Raw genomic sequence first — 26,908 nt, 5'->3', positions numbered from 1 at the left:
GCGACTCCTCAGTGAAGAGCACTTTTGCCAGTTCTGTCTGGTCCAGCAACGGTGGGTTTGTGCCCATAGTCGACATTGTTGCCAGTGATGTCTGGTGAGGATCTGCCTTACAACTGGCCTACAAGCCCTCAGTCCAGCCTCTCTCAGCCTATTGCGGACAGTATGAGCACTGATGGAGGGATTGTGCGTTCCTGCTGTAACTCGGGCAATTGTTGTTGCCATCCTGCACCTGTCCCGCAGGTGTGATGTTCGGATGTACCGATCCCGTGCAGGTGTTGTTACACGTGATCTGCCACTGCGAGGCCGATCAGCTGTCAGCCCTGTCTCCCTGTAGCGCTGTCTTAGGCGTCTCACTGTACGGACATTGCCATTTATTGCCCTGGCCACATCTGCAGTCCTCATGCCTCCTTGCAGCATGCCTAAGGCATGTTCACGCAGATGAGCAGGGACCCTGGGCATCTTTCTTTTGGTGTTTTTCAGAGTCAGTAGAAAGGCCTCTTTAGTGCCCTAAGTTTTCATAACTGTGACCTTAATTGCCTACCGTCTGTAAGCTGTTAGTGTCTTAATGACCATTCCACAGGTGCATGTTCATTAATTGTTTATGGGTCATTGAACAAACAAGGGAAACAGTGTTTAAACCCTTTACAATGAAGATCTGTGAAGTTATTTGGATTTTTACGAATTATCTTTGAAAGACAGGATCCTGAAAAGGGGATATTTCTTTTTTTGATGCGTTTACGTTCTACAGACCTTACTGAGTATTCCCTTCAAGACTTTTACTGGAAGTTTTAAAACCCACATTTAATACAAATATCACTCAAATATGAATCATCGTTGGACAAAAAAATGTCATGTCTCATGAATAGATACCGGGTATTGACACTTTTCTACTATTACGTGGGGGACTTTTATTAGATTTTTTTTTTTAATCCGAGACACGGAAGTACTTTTAGTGTTGCTGACGAAACGCGGATGATTTTTCCCGGTATTTCAAGCGCCACACGTATGTTTTTCTGGGGCAGCAAACACAACTCTTGTAAGTAGATGTTGTCAATGTACAGCTGTTCATTCGTAAATTCTATCAGAGGTTGTAATATAACTTGTTTTTCGATAGCCAATCATTCTCAACTCCGTTGTTCGTGCTTGAGGTTTAACGTTTGCACTGCTACAAAACTGGCTACCTTGGCTTTAGTTCCTAACTTTATAACGTTAACGTTAGTTAGTTGGCTAGCTAGCTAGCTAGTTCTCTCAATTGTATTAGGTAGTAATTTATATAGTTAAGCTTACCTAACCAGTTAAATCCTTTAGTTATGGTTTGTCTGAGCATACTCTATTTTGCTAGCTAGATACCTAGCTACATGTCAGTAAAGGATTTTAGCAAGCTAATGTGGCTACTACTTGATTACTTTTACTGTTCCTCCCACAAAGAATTAGCCACTGAAACAACACAGGGACCACAGAACCACTGTTGTGCATTTGGACTTGGTACAACTACAGAAGGAGGCATCCACAGAAATACAAGCGGAGGGATGCCGCCAGTGTCTGAAACGGAGATGGCCGCGCCAGAGGGGGGAGGCACGGGGGGGTTGTCCCGAGCTGACTGCCTCTGCCCTGTGTGCCTGGAGATCTTCCTGGAGCCGGTGACTTTGCCGTGCAGCCACACCTTCTGCAAGCCTTGCTTCCTGGAGACGGTGGACAAGGCCAATCTGTGCTGCCCGCTGTGTCGCAAGCGGGTGTCCACGTGGGCACGACTCAATGGCAGGAACAAGACGCTGGTCAATGATGAGCTGTGGCAGCGGGTGCAGGCTGCGTTCCCCATGCAGTGCCAACGCAGGCTCAGTGGACAGGAGGAGGAGGAGGAGGATGAAAACAGTTAAGTGACTGACACTGTGTTTTTCATTTAACAATGAGTGACTTCCAAATGGCTTGTGTCCTTTAGTACAGATGGGTTGGGTATGCTTTGAGGTAATTACGGGTCCACACAGCACCTTGGAATCAGACAAACCTATTTCTTCTCACTGTTGGGTGGGTTACGCGAGGTCGGATGACCTGCCGTTTCTCTGTTTGTTTACCTGCTGTTTCCCTCTGCCTCCAGTATTGGTCCCCGGACCCAAAGTCAGTCTGCCTGGAGAGGTACGGAGGGAGTATGAGGATCAAATCAGCAAGGTGAATTCTCAGGGTCCACTATACCTCGGGTCCTGAGTTTTTCCTGACCATGTAACGTGACCAGGAAAAATTCTGGGCCATAGGTATGGACCTAGGTTCTACAGTTTTTTTTCTGGTCTGATTGTGGCCTCATGGAAAACTCTGGCCCCAAGTTATAACGCAAGTTTACATTTTACTATGCTCTTCGGTCACAGAATACACTTGACATGACCTCTGACCCTTTTCCAGATATTAGAGGAGAAGCGTGCCCTGGAGGAGGCAGAGAGGAAAGCAAGTGAGGAGTACATCCAGTGCCTCCTCGCAGACGAGGAGGAGCGCCTGGAGGAGGAGAGGAGGCGGCACGAGGAGACGCAGCTGGAGAATGACAACAAGCTGGCCAGACTGCTCAGCCAGGAGCTGGTGGGTTTGATAGTCTATAATATCAGATTACATACTCAGGTTCTCCCTCATTTGTAGATCCACACAGACCACTTTCACTTTTTCATAAGAACATATAGTTTATTGCTGACAAAAAGGCAAATGGCAATACTGTATCAATTCAATTGATTGGGTCTGTATAGTAGCAGATCAGGTTTACAGGTTGTGAAAGTGCAATTAGTGTTCTAATCTTAGAAGCTTGCATTAGCTTTTCAGGTCGGTGACATGGGCGAAATCTGAAACCAATAACGGAACAAAATGTAAAAAAAACAGCATGGGTCAAACTTTTGAAATGCATTTGGTTACAAACAGTATTGGGGGCAACGCAGTACAGTAATTATTATTGTTTTGTGGTAATGAGTAATATAACAGTACTGTTCCAATTTGAGTAATAATATTACATTTACTAATCAAAAATAGGTTCTTACTTTTGTTATAATTCCCTTCCTATTAGTTATTTTTCCAAATAAATATTTGTGATTAGTATTCCCCCTGTTTGCGCGATATGAAAAAAATACACGCGAAGTAGGGGTGCTGAAGGTGCTGCAGCACCCCCTGAAAAATCTTAATAATAAAATATTTGTTTTGATAAAGAAATAATAAAAAAAATCACTGAGGTAGTGCACTGGGCCTTTACTAGTCCTTTATTGGCGGACCGATATAGCCACTGTAACGTCGGCAATAAAAACTAAATCTGGGTCCCCCCCTATGCAAAAGTAATATTTACTTTTTACATTTTAAGTCATTTAGCAGACGCTCTTATCCAGAGCGACTTACAAATTGGTGCATTCACCTTATGATATCCAGTGGAACAACCACTTTACAATAGTGCATCTAAATCTTTTGGGGGGGGGGGTTAGAAGGATTACTTTATCCTATCCCAGGTATTCCTTAAAGAGGTGTAACTAATTACTTTTTCCAGGGAGTAGTAAGTGAAGTAATTTCTTACTGTTGAAAGAAGTAATGGGTCATTTTTGTTTTTTGTAATGACCCCAACACTGGTTACAGATCAATATACATCCATCAATTCAACAATAAAATCAGCAAGCGTAACTCCCGGTATATGCACCTCACACGGGGCTGCTCTCTTACATTGGGGAAAGGGGGATACCTAGTCAGTGGTACAAGGAAAATGATCAACTTGCGTGTACTGTACAACATGCTAAAAAAATTATTTGCAAACCTGTAAAATGTCCCTCAATGTCCTCTTGTCTTAAATATATCCTGGTAAGGTAGTTGATTTGCTCTTTTAAAATAAGAAAATACCTTAATACATAAGGCTGTCCCCGACCTAAAGAAAATCTTGGTCGACCAAAAGTCGTCTGTTCTTTCTACCGATCAATTGGTTGTCATTTTTTAAAATATTTTTCCATATAGAGAGACACCCTATGTGTTTAAATATAATAAACTATATGCATTGAGCTTGTCTGATTCTTTAAACTTAGAATTTTTTTATTTGTTTACCCCAGTTTCTCCCCAATTTCGTGGTCTCCAATTGGTAGTTAGTCTTGTCTCATCGCTGCAACTCCCAGGAGAGGCGACGGTCGAGAGCCGTGTGTCCTTCAAAACCCAACCAAGCCACACTGCTACTTGACACACTGCCCACTTAATGTGTCGTAGGAAACGCAGTGCACCTGGCTACCGTGTCAGTGTGCACTGCGCCCGACCCACCACAGGAGACACTAGTGCTCGATGGGACAAGGACATCCCTGCCGGCCAAACCCTCCCCTAACCCGGACGATGCTGGGCCAATTGTGCGCTGCCCCATGGGTCTCCCGGCTGTGACAGAGCGTTAAACGTATTCTTTGATGAAATAAGACACAAATGACTCGAGGGAGCCAGAGATCTAGATAACCAGAAGAAAAAACCTTAACCTAACCTGACCTAACCATTCTCCTCCTGCTCCTGCTGGCTTTTGAAGATTCTACCATTACTCTCCTGAAGTTGCCTGTAATAGGCTACATGAGAAGTTTACAACCTTTCTCATGTGGAATGCCAATTTCTACTGATCTGCGTGCCAGTAATGGCAGTAATGGTTTTCATATGCACATTTTCAGTTTCATGTTTTCATATGTCAATCATTGTCATGTGGTTAATCAAAGTTCTATATAAATGAAAATGATACAAACTTAAAAAGTAACCTCTATTGCCAACTATGTAAAAAATAGACTATAAGCCAACAAATAAAAAGATTGTGGCCTGCAGGTAGAAAATATCCTGATAATGTTTTTGCCTATAAATCACATTGGCTCCTGCAACAAACTTGAAACATTGTATCAACTTGGGTCCGGGCCCCAAGCTTGTGCTAGCTTACATGCAACATTGTATGAAATATTCTGGGCCTTCAGAGTTTCCCTGGACAGACAGCTGTAGCCATTTTGCACAAGGGATAAGAAACAGTGCTTGACTTAGGCAGGAGCTCACCAGAGACGAGTACCGGCACCTCAAATTGTCTGCAGCTTGAGCTTCTGTTCCTCTAATAGAATATTACCTGAAAAGTATTGTGGAGCTCCTGCACCTAAATATAGACAGTACCAGCACCCAAAATGAGAACCGGAACCTATTTCAGTCCAAGTCGAGCACTGATAAGAAGCAATCAGGTAGGCCTTTTTGTTTTACGTTACCACTGGATCAGAGCATGACATTTTTTCATTTCAAGCTGAGTGGTTATCGAAAGGGAGAGCTGGAAATATTTTTCTAATGCATTAAGGAACTATTGTCATTCTCAACAATGTAAAAATATAATTTAATTTGCTTGCTGTTTTGAGGTGAGGAAAATATTTACTATGAGAAGCTCCACAGCTCATTAGTGGTGGTGCTTCAAGCCAATCAGAAATATTATCAGATGTGTATGCCTGCATTATATCCCTATATTTGCACGCAGGCCAGGTACCCTATAGGCCTATATACTCCTATGCATAATCGGGTGCGCTTCCTAACTCAACATTGACAGGAGCGCTCCAACCAAAAGACCACGACTAAATTGATTTGACAAAACACGTAAATGGAATGAAATAAACCTAAACTTATTTCTCAGTGTGCTCTGCAAACAATGTGTCCACTCCGACAACGGTAAGACTGGAATAATGATAATAATAAATGGAATGCATTAACAGAAATGACCATAACCAAACAAACATGGATAGATTGGAAATTACAGGAATTAACGGTAAATGCACTACTGGTGATGTACAGTACCAGTCAAAAGTTTGGACACCTACTCATTCAAGGGTTTTTTTCTTTATTTTTACTATTTTCTACATTGTAGAATAATAGTGAAGACATCAACTATGAAATAACACACACAGAATCATGTAGTAACCCAAAAAGTGTTAAACTAATAAATCTATTTTGGATTCTTCAAAGTAGCACCCCTTTTCCTTGACAGCTTTGCACATTCTTGGCATTCTCTCAACCAGTTTCAACTGGAATGCTTTTCCAACAGTCTTGAAGGAGTTCCCACATATGCTGAGCACTTGTTGGCTGCTTTTCCTTCACTCTGCGGTCCAACTCATCCAAAATCGGGTTGAGGTCGGGTGATTGTAGAGGCCAGGTCATCTGACTCAATACTCCACTTTCCTTGGTCAAATAGCCCATCAAGCTTGAATTGGCTTTTTGTCTAGGCCTCCGCAATGGATTAGTTCACTGAGATGGGCACATAGTGTATTCAGACCCCTTGACTTTTTCCACATTTTATGTTACAGCCTTAATCTAAAATGCATTAAGTTAGTGTTTTTCCTCATCAATCTACACACAATACCCCATAATGATGCAAAAACAGGATTTTATATATATTTTTCAATAAAAAAAGAGGGATGAATCTTTACATAAATATTAAGACCCTTTACTCAGTACTTTGTTGTAGCATCTTTGGCAGCGATTACAGCCTTGAGACTTCGTGGGTATGACGCTACAAGCTTGGCACACCTGTATGTGGGGAGTTTCTCCCATTCTTCTCTGCAGATCCTCTCAAGCTCTGGCAGGTTGGATGGGGAACGTTGCTGCACAGCTATTTTCAGGTCTCTCCAGAGATGTTTTATCAGGTTCAAGGCCAGGCTCTGGCTGGGCCACTCAAGGACATTGAGACTTGTCCCGAAGCCACTCCTATCTTCGCTGTGTGCTTAGGGTCGTTGTCCTGTTGGAAGGTGAACCTTCGCCCTCAGTCTGAGGTCCTGAGCACTCTGGAGCAGGTTTTCATCAAGGAACGCTCTGTACTTTGCTCCATTCATCTTTCCCTCAACCCTGACTAGTCTCCCAGTTCCTGCCGCCAAAACACATCCTCACAACATGATGTTGCTACCACAATGCTTCATCGTAGGGATGGTGCCAGGTTTCCTCCAGAAGCGACGCTTGGCATTCAGGCCAAATAGTTCAATCTTGGTTTCATCAGCCGAGTGAATCTTGTCCTTCTGGAAGGTTCTCCCATCTCCACAGAGGAACTGGAACTCTGTCAGAGTGACCATCGGGTTCTTGGTCACCTCCCTGACCCTTCTCCCCCGATTGTCCAGTTTGGCCGAGCGGCCAGCTGTAGGAAAAGTCTTAGTGGTTCCAAACTTCTTCCATTTTAAGAATGATGGAGGCCACTGTTGTCTTGTGGGCCTTCAATGCTGCATAAATATTTTGGTACCCATTGCCAGATCTGTGCCTCGACACAATCATGTCACAGAGCTCTATGGACAATTCCTTTGAACTCATGGCTTGGTTTTTGCTCTGACATCCACTGTCAACTGTGGGACCTTCATATAGACAGGTGTGTGTGCCTTTCCAAATCATGTCCAATCAATTGAATTTACCACAGGTGGGCTCCTCTCAAGTTGTAGAAACATCTCAAGGATGATCAATGGAAACAGGATGCACCTGAGCTCAATTTCGAGTCTCATAGCAAAAGGGTCTGAATACTTATGTAACTAATGTGTTTCTGTTTTTGCAATACCTGTTTTCGCTATGTCATTATGGGGTATTGTGTAGATTGGTGAGGATTTTTTAAATTTAATTTAATCCGTCTTAGAATAAGGCTGTAACGTAACAAAAGGGGAAGGGGTCTGAATACTTTCCAAATGCACTGTACATCTAGGTCGACCAACAGCCTATTGACCAAACAATCGACCAGTCGACTAATTGGAGTCAGCCCTATTGGCGATATATATTGGGAATGAATCACTGTATCAGACTTTTTTTTTCTGTTCTCTTCAGAATCCAAGACCTATCTCTGAGTCACAGAAGATCACGCAGATGAATGACATCACCCCAGCAATGAAGAAACGGAACACCAACGCTGGAGATATCGAGAAGTGAGTCCCCTTATGTGATCAGACTTACGCTGTGGTCCAATTTTCTCTTCTCCCAGAAGTGTGCAATCATTCCCTCGTGTTTAGAAATATTGGTGGTGTAAGGAAAATGGTTGGAGCTCCTACCAATCTAATGCTTGTAAATCTATAAGTGGGAGTGAACAAGTGCACACTTCTGAGAGCAGAATAGAGAATCAAAATGCACAAATAGGCATATCAAAATGCACAAATAGGCATATAAATAACTTGTTTGTGATATGTGGTTCTACTACCTTTGAACACACTTACTGTTTATTGCTCTGGATAAGTGACTTAATTAAATATATTACATGGGAGTGTTCTGACAATTTATTTTGTTTCCAGGTTCTTGTCCCCTATTCCACAAAGATACAACAGCAACTCAGAGACTAGTCCCACCTCCAGCTTTATGGCTAACAAGGTGGGTCTCTGTCATTCTCCAAAATGCTCATGCAATCAGAATTTACAACAAAAAAAAACATGCTCTTCTCTCTGAATCTACATACAGCTAACATGTGACTGATAAACATTATGTACCGAAAGAGCCTACAGACTTTTGCCTTTGGCCATGCTCTTGAGCCAAAAGGGGTCCCATAAATGGACATATACTACCTAACTTGACTGAGGGGCATACCCCTCCCCACACCCATGAGAACAAAAGCAAACATTGTTTGACAAAAATTATGGGTATTTGTGGTTTTATGAGGGGGTGGAATTCCATATTATCTCAGCCAACACTTGATGCAAAATGTAACAAACAGTTAGCAACTAAACTTTAATATTTTATCTTTAACTTCTGTTTACTTTTGTGTCTGATTGAAGGAGAACATCTTGCACTCAGGGAGTAAGCCTTGGTCTTCCAAAGAGCCAGCAGAGCAAACAATGCCCTTTGTAGAATTCTACCCGGAGAGCTACCGCACGCCGTGTGAGGCCTCAACGTCATCAGAGAGTCTGGTGTACCATCTAACCGTCCCCTCAGGAACTTCACTGGCACGCACACCCCTCCACGGCACCCCGAAGAGAGGAGTGACCTCGGCCAAGAGGAAGAGCTGTGACATTGAGGAGCCAAACGAAGGGAAAGCAGACGTGATCAGTAAGTGTCTCTGTTCTTCATCCTCATCATCTCTCCATGCTGCAGATAGAGGAGAGGTGACCCTAGTAGGCCTAGGGGAGAAGGCCCTGCTGCTCCAGGAGCTGGCCCAGAGAGAGGAGGTGCTCTTCAGCCGCATGCAACAGGAGCAGGAGGACCGGCAGATGGCTTTCCAGCTGCAGAGGCAGCTGGACCGCGAGGAGGCCATCTACGCAGTAGACCGCAGTAAGGGCTCCAGCGACCAGTACCAGCTCCGCCAGAAACCTGACTCCAGCTCCAGCCCAGAGGGTCGTAGCAGGGCCAGCAGGGGGCACTCACACACCTCCACAGAGAACAGGAACACAGTGCAGAGGAGGCAGCTGTCTGGGCCCTCATCTACCACCAATAAGGGGGAAAGGAGCTCCACCATCTCCAGCGCTGCTGCCTCAACCTCCAGGCCACTGAAGAGGGGCAGTAAGCAGGCCACCCTTACAGAGATGTTCCCCAGTCTGGGCAACTGAATCCTGGGTGTTTGGAGCATCTGCATTGGCACTGCTCATCACCTCTTGTTAACTGGTCTCGCCTCATCGCCTAGAGGGCTCAGGTGGTCAGGATTGGGATGGAGTTTTAAGAAAGTTTTGTCTGTGCCTTTATGAACTTATACCTTGGGGGAAGAGGGTAGATATTGCTTGGACATGGACCGTCTGGGGATTTCACTCTGGTTTGAAGGTCTTTGACAGTTTGGGGGCTCACTGGAAATGGCAGAGACTGGCTCGATCGGCATTGTTTTGATAGTAGGTTCATTTTACTTATTGTTTTCTCTAGAGATTTATATAAGTGATTACTTTGGAACAAAATAAAACATTTTTGAAAGGTCTGTCTTGGCCTGTGGCATGTTTTCATCGATACCAAGGGAAGACAGGCTTCCCTAGATATTTGACCAATAAAATAAATTGTGTGTGTATATATAAAATAATTTCTCTTTCGTCTGTGTTTTCATAATTTTCTGTCAATTCGCAAGTGGCTGAATCTCACCGGAGAAATCATCCGAGCGAGGGAAACAGCGCCCCTCTGTCTCAATGTGTGGCCCATGTATCTGATGCTGTCTGGATCTAAACAGTATGACCTGTTGCTGCTGTAGCAATTTAGTGATTGATGCCAGCAAGTATTTGGCTTCAATTGATATAATTAGTAAAGAATCAGCCAATCATTGTTTCGCTGAGCTCAACTGGGTTGTCGTGGCGGTGCAGAAAAAGGCCAGTTTGGATTTGGGATCACGCCAATCATTGTGAGACAAAGTGTCTGTTTCTGGTCTGCTTGTGTTGATGTCCTGCAGTAGATAGCTTGCTAAATCGGCCCTTTCCTAAGCCATAGTTGGAGATGTGGTTTTGACTTAATTCTCTGTACAGGCCAATGATTATGACGGTGATTCTGAGCTAACCATAAATTCATATATTGTGCCACTGGCCTGAGACAATTGAAATTCAATATATAGCATAGCAGACTCGCGTTAACTAGCTAGCTAACTTATCTGGTTAATTTTTGCCCATGCAAGGAAGATAGGCTACCTAGCTAAAAACTGTTTGCTAGCCTATGAAAACAAAAACTGAAAGTGTACTGTATGACAGCATTCGACCATTTTGACAACATGAAAGAGAGTAGGATGGTATTGGTGTTGAACTCGTCCAAGTAGGGTGAGTCAACTTTATTTGTTTTACTTACAAACACACAGACAGAAATCACATATTTTGCAACATTTATTGGACTAAATTTGTTTTTGGTATCTTTGTTTTCAGTGTATTAAACTAAGCTCATATAGCTTTGTTGATTTGATTAAGTTGAAATGGTGCTGGAATAGCTGGAGGCAGTGCTCCTGTTGCAATGGAGGCTGATAAGGGGAGGATAGCTCATAATAATGGCTGGAAAGGAACAAATGGAATGGCATCAAACACATGGAAACCAGATACCATTCAACCTATTCCACTCCAGCCATTGCCACGAGCCTGTCCTCCAAAATTAAGGTGCCATCAACCTCCTGTTGTCTTTGTGCTGATTTGCGGTGACTCTGGTTCTAAATCAGTAGTTGTTTAGTAAACTGTAAAACATTAACTTGCTTGACCATGCTGCAGGTCATATAACTGTTTCATGTGCAATATTTACTTTGTGGACTTAACTGGACAGATGTTGCTCTCTGGTTTTGTGATGAAACAAACGTACAGTTTATGTAGTTGAATTTATTCTGCCAGTGTGTGACTGTTGTCTTTTTGTTGTCATGGCCTTATTGTACATCACAGTGGCATATGAACAAATGGGTTATAGAGCAACAGGTTGTAATATGGCTTTTCTATTGGCTTGGCCTCCCCAGTGATTTCACTCACGCACCGCTACTGCTTGTGTCTTCAATGTGCAATCTTATTGGGGAAGTGAAGTGGTATTTGAGTCGGTGCCAATATTCTAAACCAGGGGTGTCAAATACATTCCATGGAGAGCCTAGTGTCTTTTCCAGGTGAGGGGAGTTCCTTATTAATTAGTAGAGGTGTGCCAAGTAGTCGGACAAAATGAGCATTGTAACGGACATGGGACATTTTTCTAGATATGATTATGATCCGAGTATTTTTTTGTAATTATTAAAAAAAGTTATTTTCAGGTGCCAGCAAGCATCTTTCTTGTGTCAGTCAGTTCCTAAACCATACTGTGCTGCAGGGTTACCCAACTAGTGGCCCGTGGTTGGTTTTATTTGGCCCCCCAAGTTTTCTGAGCAATAAAATAGTTTTTTATTTTGTTGGACATAAGACTAAGAACACCAGGAAATCAGCTCCAAGTGCTTTTCATTTTGGAAATGTGTTCCCAAGAATTCCCACGCATAATAGAGAGATGTGATCATATACAAATGTAATCAAGGTTTGAAATAAATGTTTTAGTCAAATATATCTGTTTGGGCTTTTTGCGGTCAATTTGCAGTCTACAAATTATTTGTAATTATATTCCGGCCCCTCGACCATCTGCTCAAGAAAAAAATCAGGCCGCTGCTGAATCTATACTGAAAAATAAAAAATAAACGCAACATGCAAAAATTACAGTTCATATAAGGAAGTCAGTCCAATTAAAATAAATAAATTGGGCCCTAATAAGGATTTCACATGACTGGGAATACAGATTTAGTTAATTCGGAAAGTATTCAGACCCCTTAACTTTTACCACATTTTGTTCCGTTACAGCCTTAATCTAAAATTCATTTAAAAAAAATTATCATCAATCCACACACAATACCTGATAATGACAAAGCAAAAACTGTTTGATTTTAAATTTAAAAAAAGATAAAAAAATCACATTTACATAAGTATTCAGAGTGCAATGTAAGGCAGGTGGTTAGAGCGTTGGACTAGTAACCGGAAGGTAGCAAAAACGAATTCCCGAGCTGACAAGGTTTAGCAAGATAGCTGGGCTAGCTGCAGGTCTAAAAAGTCTCCACTATGCAAGTAATCATTTCACTGCACCGTTCACACCTTCTGTATGCTGTGCATGTGACAAATAAACTTTCGATTTTATTTGCTATAGTGTGTGTTTACCAGAGACATTAATGTGAAGAACAACATGACCTGCACCAAAGTCAGATTAGGATATATTGTTAGAACTTGAACATTGTCTTGTTGGCCTATAATTCTCCGGTAGAATACCATGCTTTTATTTCGTCACACTCACAACCGTAAGCTATTTTCTGTAATTAGCTTGTCATTAAGTTGTAAATAATGATCTTGTTGCAAGTAGAGATGAAATGGTATGAAAATTTCATATCAGGATTATAGTGACCAAGATTATCAGTATTAGTGCGGTATTATTAAAATGTCCTGGAAATTTTCTAAAAGTACTGATACACACACTATCATTTCACCAAGTTTTACATTACATTTACATTTACGTCATTTAGCAGACGCTCTTATCCAGAGCGACTTACAAATTGGTGCATTCACCTTATGATATCCAGTGGAACAACCACTTTACAATAGTGCATCTAAATCTTTTAAAGGGGGGGGGTTAGAAGGATTACTTTATCCTATCCCAGGTATTCCTTAAAGAGGTGGGGTTTCAGGTGTCTCCGGAAGGTGGTGATTGACTCCGCTGTCCTGGCGTCGTGAGGGAGCTTGTTCCACCATTGGGGTGCCAGAGCAGCGAACAGTTTGGACTGGGCTGAGCGGGAACCGTGCTTCCTCAGAGGTAGGGGGGCCAGCAGGCCAGAGGTGGATGAACGCAGTGCCCTTGTTTGGGTGTAGGGCCTGATCAGAGCCTGAAGGTATGGAGGTGCCGTTCCCCTCACAGCTCCGTAGGCAAGCACCATGGTCTTGTAGCGGATGCGAGCTTCAACTGGAAGCCAGTGGAGAGATTATATTGAAAACCAACAAACAAATTAGCAGCACTATGCACTTGTGTGCATAAACATTAAAATAATAACATTAAAGATGGCACCATGTGGCCATGAGAGGTAAGTTTCCCTAGTGCAGGTTTAAATGAACACAACCTTCAGTAAGCAAATCAAATAAACAAACATCAAATAAAATTAGCACCACTCACTTTGTAGTGTGGCACGGCAACCTTCATCAGCCTCAGAAAGCCAGGCCTCTCGACAATATGAAATGGCATCATGTCCTTTGCAATGTAATGTGAAAGGGATGCAGTGAGGTCTTGAGCATTTTTTGATGTAGGTGCATAAGCAGCCTGCCTTTTTAAATGCTTGCTCGAGTGTCTGTGTCACAACTGTAGATGAGGAGGGACCAGTAGCATCACTGGGTTTGCCTGCTGCACGCCCACTCTGTAAACAAGGGAATAGCTAATGTATTATTATTATTGGTGTTACATTATTATTATTATTATTATTACTCACACACAGACTATCTTCTGTGTTGCATTTGAGTTTATACAGTGACCCCATGCACAATTTACATAAATACAAATGAGTCTTAATTAGACAGTGATAGTAATTGCAAGGAACCCAACAATTGACATAAATACAAGAGTCTTGTATAGGAGTCTATAGTGTTTCTCCTGTTGGAACACTTTTACAACCAAGTCGAAGTCTGACGGATTTTAAATGAACAAAATATGTTGGTTGGGTGACTAAACTACATAACGTGTTATCGTGTGCAATGGGCGAATAGAGTCTGCAGACACACGATGCATACAGCAGCAGAACAACTTGTAGTGTTTTTACAATAGTAGGTAACACCGAAAGCTTCAGTTTACATTCTTGACAAGCTATTAGCAAGTTACAGACAAACCATGATATTTTCCCCCATTCCGAAGTCCCCACATCATGCATTTAGCTAAAAGTGAACTTACCTTGCATTCGCAATAAAGTGGTGGTCATGAAGATGACTCAAGAGATTTGAAGTGTTGCCACCTTTCGCAGCGATTTTTGTTTTTTTGTTGCATGTTCTGCAGACAGGGTGACCATCTTTGATTAAGTTTCCCTCAGCACTCTTGTACAACCCAAAATACGACCACACTACGCTTCAGAGTTGGTCCTCTTAGAAGGCTGAAAAATCTCTCTGCCTTGTTTTCACACGAAACAAAACCCATGTTGCATGCTGCGTCAGACTGTTGCTAAAAGTGGCAGTAATAAAGCCTCTCTTGAAAAAGCCAAACCTTGACCCAGAAAAGATAAACTATCGGCCTATATCGAATCTTCCATTCCTCTCAAAAATGTTTGAAAAAGCAACTCCCTTCCTGAAGACAAACAATGTATACGAAATGCTTCAGTCTGGTTTTGGACCCCATCATAGCACTGAGACTGCACTTGTGAAGGTGGTCAATGACCTTTTAATGGCGTCAGACCAAGGCTCTGCATTTGTCCTCATGCTTCTAGACCTTAGTGCTGCTTTTGATACCATCGATCACCACATTCTTTTGGAGAGATTAGAAACCCAAATTGGTCTACACGGACAAGTTCTGGCCTGGTTTAGATCTTATCTGTCGGAAAGATATGTTTGTCTCTGTGAATGGTTTGTCCTCTGACAAATCAGCTGTAAATTTCGGTGTTCCTCAAGGTTCCGTTTTAGGACCACTATTGTTTTGACTATATATTTTACCTCTTGGGGATGTCATTCGAAAACATGTTAACTTTCACTGCTATGCGGATGACACAGCTGTACATTTCAATGAAACATGGTGAAGCCCCAAAATTGCCCTCGCTAGAAGCCTGTGTTTCAGACATAAGGAAGTGGATGGCTGCAAACTTTCTACTTTTAAACTCGGACAAAACAGAGATGCTTCTTCTAGGTCCCAAGAAACAATTAGATCTTCTGTTGAATCTGACAATTAATCTTGATCGTTGTACAGTCGTCTCAAATAAAACTGTGAAGGACCTTGGCGTTACTCTGGACCGTGATCTCTCTTTTGACGAACATATCAAGACTGTTTCAAGGACAGCTTTTTTCCTTCTACGTAACATTGCAAAAATCTGAAACTTTCTCTCCAAAAATGATGCAGAAAAATGAATCCATGCTTTTGTTACTTCTAGGATAGACAACTGCAATGCTCTACTTTCCGGCTACCTGGATAAAGCACTAAATAAACTTCAGTTAGTGCTAAATACGGCTGCTAGAATCCTGACTAGAACCAAAAAATGTGATCATATTACTCCAGTGCTAGCCTCCCTACACTGGCTTCCTGTTAAGGCAAGGGCTGATTTCAAGGTTTTACTGCTAACCTACAAAGCATGACATGGGCTTGCTCCTACCTATCTTTCCGATTTGGTACTGCCGTACATACCTACACGTATGCTACGGTCAAAAGACGCAGGCCTCCTAATTGTCCCTAGAATTTCTAAGCTAACAGCTGGAGGCAGGCCTTTTCCTATAGAGCTCCATTTTTCTGGAATGGTCTGCCTACCCATGTGAGAGACGCAGACTCGGTCTCAACCTTTAAGTCTTTACTGAAGACTCATCTCTTCAGTAGGTCATATGATTGAGTGTAGGCTGGCCCAGGAGTGTGAAGGTGAACAGAGAGGCTATGGAGCAACGAACCGCCCTTGCCGTCTCTGCCTGGCCGGTTCCCCTCTTTCCACTGGGATTCTCTGCCTCTAACCCTATTACAGGGGCTGAGTCACTGGCTTACTGGTGCTCTTCCATGCCGTCCCTAGGAGGGGTGCATCACTTGAGTGGGTTGAGTCACTGACATAGCCTTCCTGTCTGGGTTGGCGCCCCCCCCCCCCTCCTTGGGTTGTGCCGTGGCGGAGATCTTTGTGGGCTATACTCAGCCTTGTCTCAGGATGGTAAGTTGGTGGTTGAAGGGGTCTCCTGACCCCTTCTGTCTCAGCCTCCAGTATTTATGCTGCAGTAATTTATGTGTCGGGGGGTTAAGGTCAGTCTGTTATATCTGGAGTATTTCTCCTGTCTTATCCGGTGTCCTGTGTGAATTTAAGTATGCTCTCTCTAATCCTCTCTTTCTTTCTCTCTCTCGGAGAACCTGAGCCCTGGGACCATGCCTCAGGACTACCTGGCATGATGACTCCTTGTCCCCTCCTCCTCCTTGTCCCCAGTCCACCTGGCCGTGCTGCTGCTCCAGTTTCAACTGTTCTGCCTATGGAACCCTGACCTGTTCACCGGACGTGCTACCTGTTGCAAACCTGCTGTTTTCAACTCTCTAGAGACAGCAGGAGCGGTAGAGATACTCTCAATGATCGGCTACGAAAAGCCAACTGACATTTACTCCTGAGGTGCTGACTTGTTGCACCCTCGACAGTGATTATTATTATTTGACCATGCTGGTCATTTATGAACATTTGAACATCTTGGCCATGTTCTGTTATAATCTCCACCCGGCACAGCCAGAAGAGGACTGGCCACCCCTCATAGCCTGGTTCCTCTCTAGGTTTCTTCCTAGGTTTTGGCCTTTCTAGGGAGTTTTTCCTAGCCACCGTGCGTCTACACCTGCATTGCTTGCTGTTTGGGGTTTTAGGCTGGGTTTCTGTACAGCACTTTGATATATCAGCTGATGTAAGAAGGGCTATATAAATACATTTGATTTGGTTGATGCTGGACAGTATTTTCCGTCAGTTTTTCAGACCGTGGTAATCAAACACGGTTTTAATGATAATTAAAATTTGAAACGGTAATACTAGTCGTTGGGAATTTTACTGTGGTTTATCGTGAAACCGGTGACTGTTTCATCCCTAGTTGCAAGTTTATTTTCCTGTAATAATTAATAAACATTTGCTAAAGTTAAGACATTGTCAACTATGATATGGTCATTATTTGAACTGGCTAGCCAGCTAACTTAATCTTAGCTAGCTAGCTAACAAGCTATAAACTAACCAAAACATTAGTTGCCTGGTTTGCTAGATTGATATATACTAAATTTGGTGTCATGTCCCCAGTGAGTCTCATCCATCTACACACAATACCCCATAATGGCAAAGTGAAAACATCTTTTTCGAAATGTTTGCACATTTATTGAAAATTAAATATAGATATCTAATTTACATAAGTATTCACATCCCTGAGTCAATACTTTGTAAAAGTAATTACAGCAATTACAGATGTGAGTCTTTCTGGGTAAGTCTCTTAAGAGCTTTCCACTTCTGTATTATGCAACATTTGCCCATTATTCTTGTCAAAATTCTTCAAGCTCTGTCAAATTGGTTGTTGATCATAGCTAGACAACCATTTTCAGGTCTTGTCATAGATTTTAAAGTAGATTTAAGTCAAAACTGTAACTCGGCCACTCCGGAACATTCACTGTGTTCTTGGTAAGCAACTCCAGTGAAGATTTGGCCTTCTGTTTTTAGGTTATTGTCCTGCTGAAAGAGGAATTTATCTCCCAGTGTCTGGTGGAAAGCAGAATGAACCAGGTTTTCCTCTAGGATTTTGCCTGTGCTTAGCTCCATCCTGAAAAACTCCCCAATCCTTAATGATTACAAGCATACCCATAATATGATGCAGCCACCACTATGCTTGATACTTTGTATTAAGGACAAAAAGTTAATTATTTTGCCACATTTTTTGCAGTATTACTTTAGTGACTTGTTGCAAACAGGATGCATGTTTTGGGATATTTTTATTCTGTACAGGCTTCCTTTTCACTTGGTCAATTAGGGTAGTATTGTGGAGTAACAACAAGGTTGTTGATCCATCCTCAGTTTTCTCCTATCACAGCCATTAAACTCTGTAACTGTTTTAAAGTTATCATTGGCCTCATGGTGAAATCCCTGAGCGGTTTCCTTCCTCTCCGGTAAGTGAGTTAGGAAGGACGCCTGTATCTTTGTAGTGACTGGGTGTATTGATACACCATCCAAAGTGTAATTAATAACTTCACCATGCTCAAAGAGATATTCAATTTCTGCTTTTTTATTTTTGCCCATCTACCAATAGGTGCCCTTCTTTGCAAGGCATTGGAAAACCTCCCTGTTCTTTGTGGTTGAATCTGTTTTTGAAATTCACTGCTCGACTGAGGGACTTTACCGATAATTGTTTGTGTGGGGTACAGAGATGAGGTAGTCATTCAAAAATCATGTTAAACCCTATTATTGCGCCTCCCAAGTGGTGCAGTGGTCTAAGGCACTGCATCGCAGTGCTAGAGGTGTTACTTCATACTCGGGTTCATTCCCGGGCTGTGCCACAACCGGCCGTGCCCGGGTGTCCCATAGGACGGCGCACAATTGGCCCAGCGTCATCCGGATTAGGGGAGGGTTTGGCCGATGGGGCTTTACTTGGCTCATCTCGCTCTAGCGACTCCTTGTGATGGGTCAGGTGCCTGCTTCTGACCCCAGTCGCCAGTTGAACGTTGTTTCCTCCGACACATTTGTGCGGCTGGCTTCCGGGTTAAGCTGGTCGGTGTTAAGGAGGGCGGATAGGCAGGTCATACTTGTACTTTTATTTGTACTATTATTGCCCTTCTAGTCCATGCAACTTATGATGTGACTTATTCAGCAAATATTTACTACTGAACTTATTTAGGCTTCCCATGACAAAGGGGTTGAATACTTTTAATTTATCATTCATTTGTAAACATTTCGAAAAACATTATTCCACTTTGAACATTATGGGGTCTCGTGTAGACCAGTGACAAAAAAAAAAATCCCCAAAATCATCCACAATTGCTGCAGCAAGCATAGCTGCTCATCTTGCCGCATCCATCTCAGTTAATAGAAACAAACAGAAATGGAACGTTCGCTGCCAGTGTTCGCAAATGGAAGCTTTGTTGAACGCACCTCTGGTCTGACAAACAGCGCTGTAGCTCTGACACTTTCTACTGCAGATGCAGAAGGCCCTATATTTCTATCTTAAACAGACAGATTTTTATAGGGGATTCATCTCAATACATAAATTAGCTTCAAGACAGTTTCTTTAGTAGCTGAATATGTCTTCACTAGAGTGTGGTACTGCACTGTATGCACTGAAGGCGATCATAACTATCTTGGCAGCCATGACATGCTAAACTAGTGTGATCATGACATGCTAAACTAGTGTGATCAGGCGTTTCTGTTGGAAACGCTTCATCTGAAAAATGTCCGCCATGTTTTCCAAAATTTGAACGTCAAAATTTTGAACGACAGACTGATCACCTGACCAACATCTATGCTTGGATTGGATTCCTTCACATTTCCCACTAGGTGGCACTGCGGGTAGACTAAAAGTGCAGACAGAGCGGGTGGCGCTACTATCTGATGTACGTAAATGAGCGTAAATGGGGCTATAAAAAAAGCTAGCCAATTAAGGTTTCAGAGTGTTACAACAATGCTTTATTGTTATTTCTTAGTGCTTTTAAACATTATCCCCAATGGGCTGATATGCTCCTATTTTGGAATGGATCCCACAGCTGCAGTGATTCAATTTTCCCACATCCTGGCTGAAACTATTCCAACAATACACATGAAAAAGGATGAAGAACACAGACCAGGATAGTGTTTATGAGGTACAAAATGGAAGAAAATGGATTGAAACAACGCTTTCCATTGCATACCCTAATGAACATGACTCAGGCTTTTAACAGCTTGGTCTTACCTTACCTGCACCATTACCAGATATATTGTGGAATATAGCAAGGAGGGGGTTGGGTGCACTGATTATAAACAATTTTAAAGTAATCTACGTAATGTGTGTGTGTGTGTGTGTGTGTGTGTGTGTGTTGGTGGGGGGGATTTACATATACTATTTGTGGGGGCGGGCATGTGTCACTGCATGGAGCCTATTTAAGTTTTGTCAAGCAGCGAGTTTGTGTTCCTCATCCAGTACTGCCGCAGTTACCAGGATCTCTCTTTCTCCCTCTCCGTCACATTCAGTCTCACTAGGTTATTCTGTCTCACTCCATCAGGTAAGACTCAAGATAATAATCACTATGTGGTCATTCTCTTGGCTAATAACCCTTTTCATTCTCTTGACTGATCTCAGACCGGTTTTTCTGAGTGAAATAGAATTTCTCCATAGGTGAGTGGGTTGTTCTGTATTTCAAGAGCTACAAGATAAGCAACAGTGGCACTCTAAAGATAAAAAAACAACAAGAAAATAATTACTTTGAAGTTATTCTGACTGTCTTCTCTTCATCCTTGCCGGACATCTACCACAGAGATGTGTGTCGCCAGCTGCTCCAGGTGTGTGGGTGTGTCCCTTGTTCCCATGGCATTTGTGTGCATGCTGGCCAATGGCCTGTTGCTGTTGCCAGACCTTAAGGCACACTACCTGTTGGACGGTCACGTGACCAGAGAGGCCAGGTGGGGCACAGGCCTGTGGGCCTCTGGATTCCTGGTGAGATAACAATGCTGTTTTTGTGTGTGTGTGTGTGTGTGTGTGTGTGTGTGTGTGTGTGTGTGTGTGTGTGTGTGTGTGTGTGTGTGTGTGTGTGTGTGTGTGTGTGTGTGTGTGTGTGTGTGTGTGTGTGTCCTAGTAAGGTCATGACATGACAGTCATCATGACACTCATGTCACTCATTCCTGAAACACCCCATTGTCCATAAAAAGGCAGATTGTGGTTTGAGGGTGGATTGTCATGTGTCTAATACGTCTGTCGTCTGTTTTTAAGCTAAATTTAGAGTCAGTCACAGTGCTAGGATTTTTTGCAAGTTGTTTCTGCTATTGTTGACAGTAATACTGTAATAACATCAATTATTAGAGGGAAGTGAATGTGTAGCATTTTACTGAGTAGGGATTCCATGTAAAAAACAATATTCAGCCTTTTCTGCTTTTGTCTGTAGGTTCTTATTGGAGCTCGGGGGTTTGTGATTGGCAGCTCAAGGGAAGGCTGCTGTGCATACAGGATAGAGGTGAGGCTGTGGCTTGTTTTCATCCAAATCTGTGCACCTCAGGACAGCATTAGCTAGGGCGAGGTTACTAATTAAACTAGTCTGGTTCACCAACCGATCCACCTCCATTACATCTTCATGTCCTCTTTCTGAGTAGTTTTAACGGTCTTCCGTGTATGTATGTGACCTGCCTGCTTGGTTGTGGTGTACATCCTGAACCAATTAGAACTAGTCTGGGAGCGCGTTGTCCTTTCTATCAAATTCTCATGGGTTATTGGATAGAGACGGAGAGAGAGAGACGGAATAGTTAGGAGAGTTTTTGCATTGAAGGGCAGTTGGCCGGAATCGAACCCACGCCAACTTCAGTTTACATGTGCTACTACAGAGATGTGCTCTAACCACTTGCAACCACCCCAGGCCCCCTTTCTATGAAGTTGTAATAGTATGGATCTTCCGCCCTCTTGTGGCCAGATGCTGTGCCAAGTGGGGTGTTCCTGCGTGGCTCTGGCTGCTGCAGCCTTTTGCTGCCTAGTGAGCGCTACAGGACTGGTACAGGGACCACTGTGTCTTCACAACAGCACACAAGGTCTGGCCTGGGAGATGCCACTCAAACTACAGAAAAGCGGGTGAGTGTGTGTGTGTGAGGGGGGAGGGGGTTTCTCAATTGTTCAAAAGCAGTTTCGAAAACTTAGGTGTGGTCTTAATAAGCAGAACAACAATGATCAAATTGTTGAGTTGCACAATTACCAGTAATCATTTTCTACACTTTGGACAGCTTGTGTTCACTCGTTCTATGTGTTATGAATGTCAATTTAGTTTAACCTTACTTGTCTTTGTAGAGATCCCATCTACCTGTTTGATAGAACGTTATGGCCGGCGGCCTGCGAGGAGCCACGGAACATTGTTCAATGGAATGTAGTGCTGTTTTCTGTTCTCATGGCAACCAGTGGACTGCAGGCCGTCCTTTGTGCAGCACATACAATCAATGCTATCCTGGGCATAATATTTGGGCCAAGATTCTGCAAAAACAAGGTGAGGTGTGTGAATGTGTTTGTGTGTGTGTGTGTGTGTGGCCTTTCACTCACTGTGTGTCTGAATGTGTGTTACAGGTCAGTCCAGCTTGAGGACATCATCCAGGAACCTAATTAGGAGCAGGAAGGAAGGACCTCCCGAAGGAAGTACTGTAGTTACTAGATGCTGATCTTAAGTCAGTTTTACATATTTCCCCCTAATGGATGAGGTCAGGATTGCGGAGGTTTAGCTGATCCTTGATCTATGCCTACAGGCAGCTTCTACCACCGCTAAACATTGGTTCTGGCCACCAGTCAGCGTTTCACGAACTAAGAAGCAGACTTGCACTTTAAAGAAAAAATCATAAAATAGCTTATATTTTGTAAGATGATTTTATTATGTTTTGATAAGCTAACAGAGTTAAACAGGGAGACCAAAAAAAGGCAGATTTAGAAGAGGATAGAGGTAGATGGGATGAGGACAAGCTGTTTTGGAGGGATTTCAAAAAAATATCTTTATTTATCTTTTGGCACGCTTACTGTTGACAGTATGTACACGTTATTATACTGTAAACATTATTTGAGGCTCATAGTGTGTACAGCTGAACAATTGTGAAGCTGTGATCTTATATATATATAGTCATTTTGTTAATTATATTAATGTCATAGTCTATTCATTTCATGAAGTTTGATCAAAACTACATCCTTTAGTGAGGGGGCAGGGCCCCAAAAAGTTGGTATGAAAGAACTCAAGCTCAATCACGTACCTTTATTCAAATCAAAACAAATCCAATTGTATTGTTTACATACACATGGTTAGCAGATGTTATTGTGAGTGTAGCGAAATGCTTGTGCTTCTAGTTCCGACAGTGCAGCAATATCTAACAAGTAATATCTAACAATTCCACAGCAAATACCTAAAACACACAAATCTAAGTTAAGAAATGGAATAAGAATATATAAATATAAATATATGGATGAGCAATGTCAGAGCGGCATAGGAAAGATGCAATACATAGTATAGATTAGAGTGTTTACATATGAGATGAGTAATGCAAGATATGTAAACATTATTAAAGTGGCATTATTAAAGTGACTAGTGTTCCATTTATTAAAGTGACCAATGATTTCAAGTCTGTATGTAGGCAGCAGCCTCTCTGTACTAGTGATGGCTGTTTAACAGTCTGATGGCCTTGAGATAGAAACTGTTTTTCAGTCTTTCGGTCCCAGCTTTGATGCACCTGTACTGACCTAGCCTTCTGGATGGTAGCAGGATGAACAGGCAGTGGCTCGGGTGGTTGTTGTCCTTGATGATCTTTTTGGCCTTCCTGTGACATCGGGTGCTGTAGGTGTCCTGGAGAGCAGGTAGTTTGCCCCCGGAGATGCGTTGTGCAGACCCTGCTGTTGTGGGCGGTGCAGTTGCCATACCAGGCAGTGATACAGCCCAACAGGATGCTCTCAATTGTGCATCTGTAAAGGTTTCTGAGGGTTTTAGGTGACTGGTGCTGTTGCGCCTTCTTCACCACACTGTCTGTGTGGGTGGACCATTTCAGTTTGTCAGTGATATGTATGCCAAGGAACTTAACTTTCTACCTTCTCCACTGCTGTCCCATCGATGTGGATAGGGGGTGCACCCTCTGATGTTTCCTGAAGTCACGATCATCTCCTTTGTTTTGTTGACGTTGAGTGAGAGGTTATTTTCCTGACACCACACTCCGAGAGCCCTCACCTCCTCCCTGTAGGCTGTCTCGTCATTGTTGGTAATCAAGCCTACTATGGGCCTCCCGAGTGGCGCAGGGATCTAAGGCACTGCATCTGCCACTAGAGATTCTGGTTCGAGTCCAGGTTCTGTCGCAGCCAGCCGTGACCGGGAGACCCATGGGGCGGCGTACAATTGGCCCAGCGTCGTCTGGGTTAGGGGAGGGCTTGGCCTGCAGGGATGTGCTTGTCCCATCGTGCTCTAGCGAATCCTGTGGCGGGCTGGGCGCAATGCACGCTGACTCGGTCGCCAGGTGTACGGTGTTTCCTCCAACACATTGGTGCGGCTGGTTTCTGGGTTAAGCGGGTATTGTGTCAAGAAGCAGTGCGGCTTGGCTGGGTTGTGTTTTGGAGGATGCACGGCTCTCGACCTTCACCTCTCCCGAATGCGTACGGGAGTTGCAGCGATGAGACAAGACTGTAACTACCAATTGGATACCATGAAAAGGGGTAAAAAAAAAAAAAAAAAATATTCAAGCCAAGTACTCTTGTGTCATCTGCAAACTTGATGATTGAGTTGGAGGCGTGCATGCCCACGCGGTCATGGGTGAACAGAGAGTACAGGAGAGGGCTGAGCACGCACCCTTGTGGGGCCCCAGTGTTGAGGATCAGCGAAGTGGAGATGTTGTTTGCTACCTTCACCACCTCAGGAAGTCCAGGACCCAATTGCACAGGGCGGGGTTGAGACCCAGGCCCTCAAGCTTAATAGTGAGCTTGGAGGGTATTATGGTGTTGAATGCTGAGCTATAGTCAATGAACAGCATTCTTACATAAGTTTTTCTCTTGTCCAGATGGGATAGGGCAGTGTGCAGTGTGATGGCGATTGCATCGTCTGTGGACCTATTGGGGCGGTAAGCAAATTGAAGTGGGTCTAGGGCAGGCCTGGGCAACTCCAGTCCTCAGGGGCCTGATTGGTGTCACACTTTTGCCCCAGTCCCTGAAAACACACCTGGCTCCAATAATCAACTAATCATGAACTTCAGTTAAAAATGCAATTAGTTTAAATCAGGTGTGTTTGCTAGGGATGGGGGAAAAGTGTGACACCAATCAAGCCCCCGAAGACTGGAATTGCCCAGGCCTGGTCTAGGGTGACAGGAAAGTGGAGGTGATATGATCCTTGACTAGTCTCTCAAAGCACTTCATGATGACAGAAGTGAGTGCTACGGGGCGATAGTCATTTAGTTCAGTTACCTTTGCATTCTTGGGTACAGGAACAAATGGTGGCCATCTTGAAGCATGTGGGGACAGCAGACTGGGTTAACCTCTATGGGACCCCTTCCCGTTCTCATCCCGGTAACGGGATTGCTTGACAAGATAGCAAAAATCTAATAATTTCAATTTCTCAAACAATCAACTATTTTACACCCTTTGAAAGATAAACATCTCCTTAATCTAACCACGTTGTCCGATTTCAAAGAGGCTTTACGGCAAAAGCATAAAGTTAGATTATGTTAGGACAGTACATTGACAAAACATTACACACAGCTATTTTCAATGCAAAGACAGGCGTCACCAAAAGCAGAAAACCAGCTGGAAGCAAGACGTCGGTGTCCATGACTTGGCTGGTTTTCCTTTTGTAGTCCCTGATTGTCTGTAGACCCTTTCCACTAGCCCATTTTTGACAATCTTCATCAGATGACACTCCTAGGACATCATGTTACACAATACATGCATTCTTTTGTTCGATAAAGTTCATATTTATATATAAAAACAGCATTTTACATCGGCGCGTGATGTTCAGAAAATATTTTCCCTCAAATGCTTCCGGTGAATCAACGCTACAATTTACAAAATTACTATTCGAAAACATTGGTCAAATCTAATATTGTCATTCAAAGAATTATAGATTAAAATCTCGTGAATGCAACCGCATTGCCAGATTTAAAAATAACTTTACTGGGAAATCACACTTTGCAATAAACGAGGTGCTATGTTCAGAAAAATAGGCTAGGCGATACAGGTTAGCGCCATCTTGGAACCATCTAAAATCAAATATACTATTGTAAATATTCCCTTACCTTTGATTATCTTCATCAGAAGGCACTTCCAGGCATCCCAGGTCCACAACAAATGTAGTTTTGTTCGAAAAAGTTAATAATTTATGTCCCAATAGCTCCTTCTTGTTAGCGCGTTCCGAAGGCTACTCATAATGTACGAGGCGCACGGGACTTGTCGTCACGAATGTGCAAAAAATATATATTTACGTTCGTTCAAACATGTCAAACGTTGTATAACATAAATCTTTAGGGCCTTTTTCAATCAGAGCTTCAATAATATTCAAGGCGGACGATTGTATTGTCTTACTAAACGTTTCGGAACGAGAGGGTACCCACGGGCTCCCGCGTCATAGTAGTAATGGCCCTCCCCCTATGACCAACTTTCCAGGCCTCTCGTTCGGTCAGTTTCTACCGGAGAAGACTCAAACCACTTTGTAAAGACTGTTGACATCTAGTGGAAGCCTTAGGAAGTGAAATGAATCCTAACTCACGGTGTGTTTCATAGGCAAAGTGTTGAAGGTGATTCCACAAATCAGATTTCCACTTCCTGCATGGAATTTTCTCAGGTTTTGGCCTGCCATATGAGTTCTGTTATACTCACAGACACCATTCAAACAGTTTTAGAAACTTTAGAGTGTTTTCTATCAAAATCCACTAATTATATGCATATTGTAGTTACTGGGCAGGAGTAGTAACCAGATTAAATCGGGTATGTTTTTTATCCGGCCGTGCAAATACTGCCCCCTAGCCCCAACAGGATAAGGAGAGTTTTAATATGTCCGTAAACACACCAGCCAGCTGATCTGCGCATGCTCTGAGGACACGGCTAAGGATGCCGTCTGGGCTGGCCGCCTTGCGAGGGTTAACACGTTTAAATGTCTTACTCACGTCGGCCACGTAGAAGGATAGCCCCACAGTCCTTGGTAGCGGGCCGTGTCGGTGGCACTGTATTAT

At 43.1% G+C, this 26,908-nt stretch overlaps 2 protein-coding genes and 1 long non-coding RNA gene across 3 annotated transcripts; 2 read left to right on the top strand and 1 right to left on the bottom strand.

The window, feature by feature from the left end:
- The first annotated feature begins 944 nt into the window (after nucleotides 1-944).
- On the top strand, nucleotides 945-9,931 carry rnf168 (ring finger protein 168). The gene is made up of 7 exons (XM_029714382.1): nucleotides 945-1,036; nucleotides 1,429-1,872; nucleotides 2,096-2,166; nucleotides 2,395-2,565; nucleotides 7,777-7,874; nucleotides 8,235-8,310; nucleotides 8,712-9,931. Exons 2-7 carry the CDS (start codon nucleotides 1,530-1,532, stop codon nucleotides 9,477-9,479), a joined length of 1,527 nt encoding a protein of 508 aa, XP_029570242.1. The 5' UTR covers nucleotides 945-1,036; nucleotides 1,429-1,529; the 3' UTR covers nucleotides 9,480-9,931.
- Nucleotides 9,932-13,277: 3,346 nt separating this feature from the next.
- Nucleotides 13,278-14,627, bottom strand: LOC115163949 (uncharacterized). Its single transcript, XR_003869838.1, has 3 exons — nucleotides 14,293-14,627; nucleotides 13,528-13,765; nucleotides 13,278-13,320 (listed from the first exon to the last, which is right to left on the bottom strand). It is a non-coding gene; the product is annotated as an uncharacterized LOC115163949 (long non-coding RNA).
- Nucleotides 14,628-20,340: 5,713 nt separating this feature from the next.
- On the top strand, nucleotides 20,341-22,627 carry LOC115163948 (transmembrane 4 L6 family member 1). Its single transcript, XM_029716135.1, has 5 exons — nucleotides 20,341-20,696; nucleotides 21,142-21,210; nucleotides 21,661-21,815; nucleotides 22,029-22,221; nucleotides 22,299-22,627. Exons 1-5 carry the CDS (start codon nucleotides 20,520-20,522, stop codon nucleotides 22,311-22,313), a joined length of 609 nt encoding a protein of 202 aa, XP_029571995.1. The 5' UTR covers nucleotides 20,341-20,519; the 3' UTR covers nucleotides 22,314-22,627.
- Nucleotides 22,628-26,908: the final 4,281 nt, after the last annotated feature.

This window comes from Salmo trutta, chromosome 26 (genome assembly GCF_901001165.1).
Source record: "Salmo trutta chromosome 26, fSalTru1.1, whole genome shotgun sequence".
In the NCBI taxonomy this organism is placed as follows: Eukaryota; Metazoa; Chordata; class Actinopteri; order Salmoniformes; family Salmonidae; genus Salmo; species Salmo trutta.
Note: the sequence above shows the minus strand (reverse complement) of the source record. Positions and strands in the feature narration are given on the sequence as shown.

Excerpts from the sequence above, each read along its gene's own strand:
- LOC115163948 (XM_029716135.1), top strand. The coding sequence starts at position 20,520 with ATGTGTGTCGCCAGCTGCTCCAGGTGTGTGGGTGTGTCCCTTGTTCCC. Across the intron at positions 21,211-21,660 it reads GCTGTGCATACAGGATAGAG|ATGCTGTGCCAAGTGGGGTG; the intron begins GTGAGGCTGTGG and ends TCTTGTGGCCAG. Across the intron at positions 21,816-22,028 it reads CTCAAACTACAGAAAAGCGG|AGATCCCATCTACCTGTTTG; the intron begins GTGAGTGTGTGT and ends TTGTCTTTGTAG.
- rnf168 (XM_029714382.1), top strand. The coding sequence starts at position 1,530 with ATGCCGCCAGTGTCTGAAACGGAGATGGCCGCGCCAGAGGGGGGAGGC. Across the intron at positions 1,873-2,095 it reads GGAGGAGGAGGATGAAAACA|TATTGGTCCCCGGACCCAAA; the intron begins GTTAAGTGACTG and ends CTCTGCCTCCAG. Across the intron at positions 2,566-7,776 it reads GACTGCTCAGCCAGGAGCTG|AATCCAAGACCTATCTCTGA; the intron begins GTGGGTTTGATA and ends TGTTCTCTTCAG.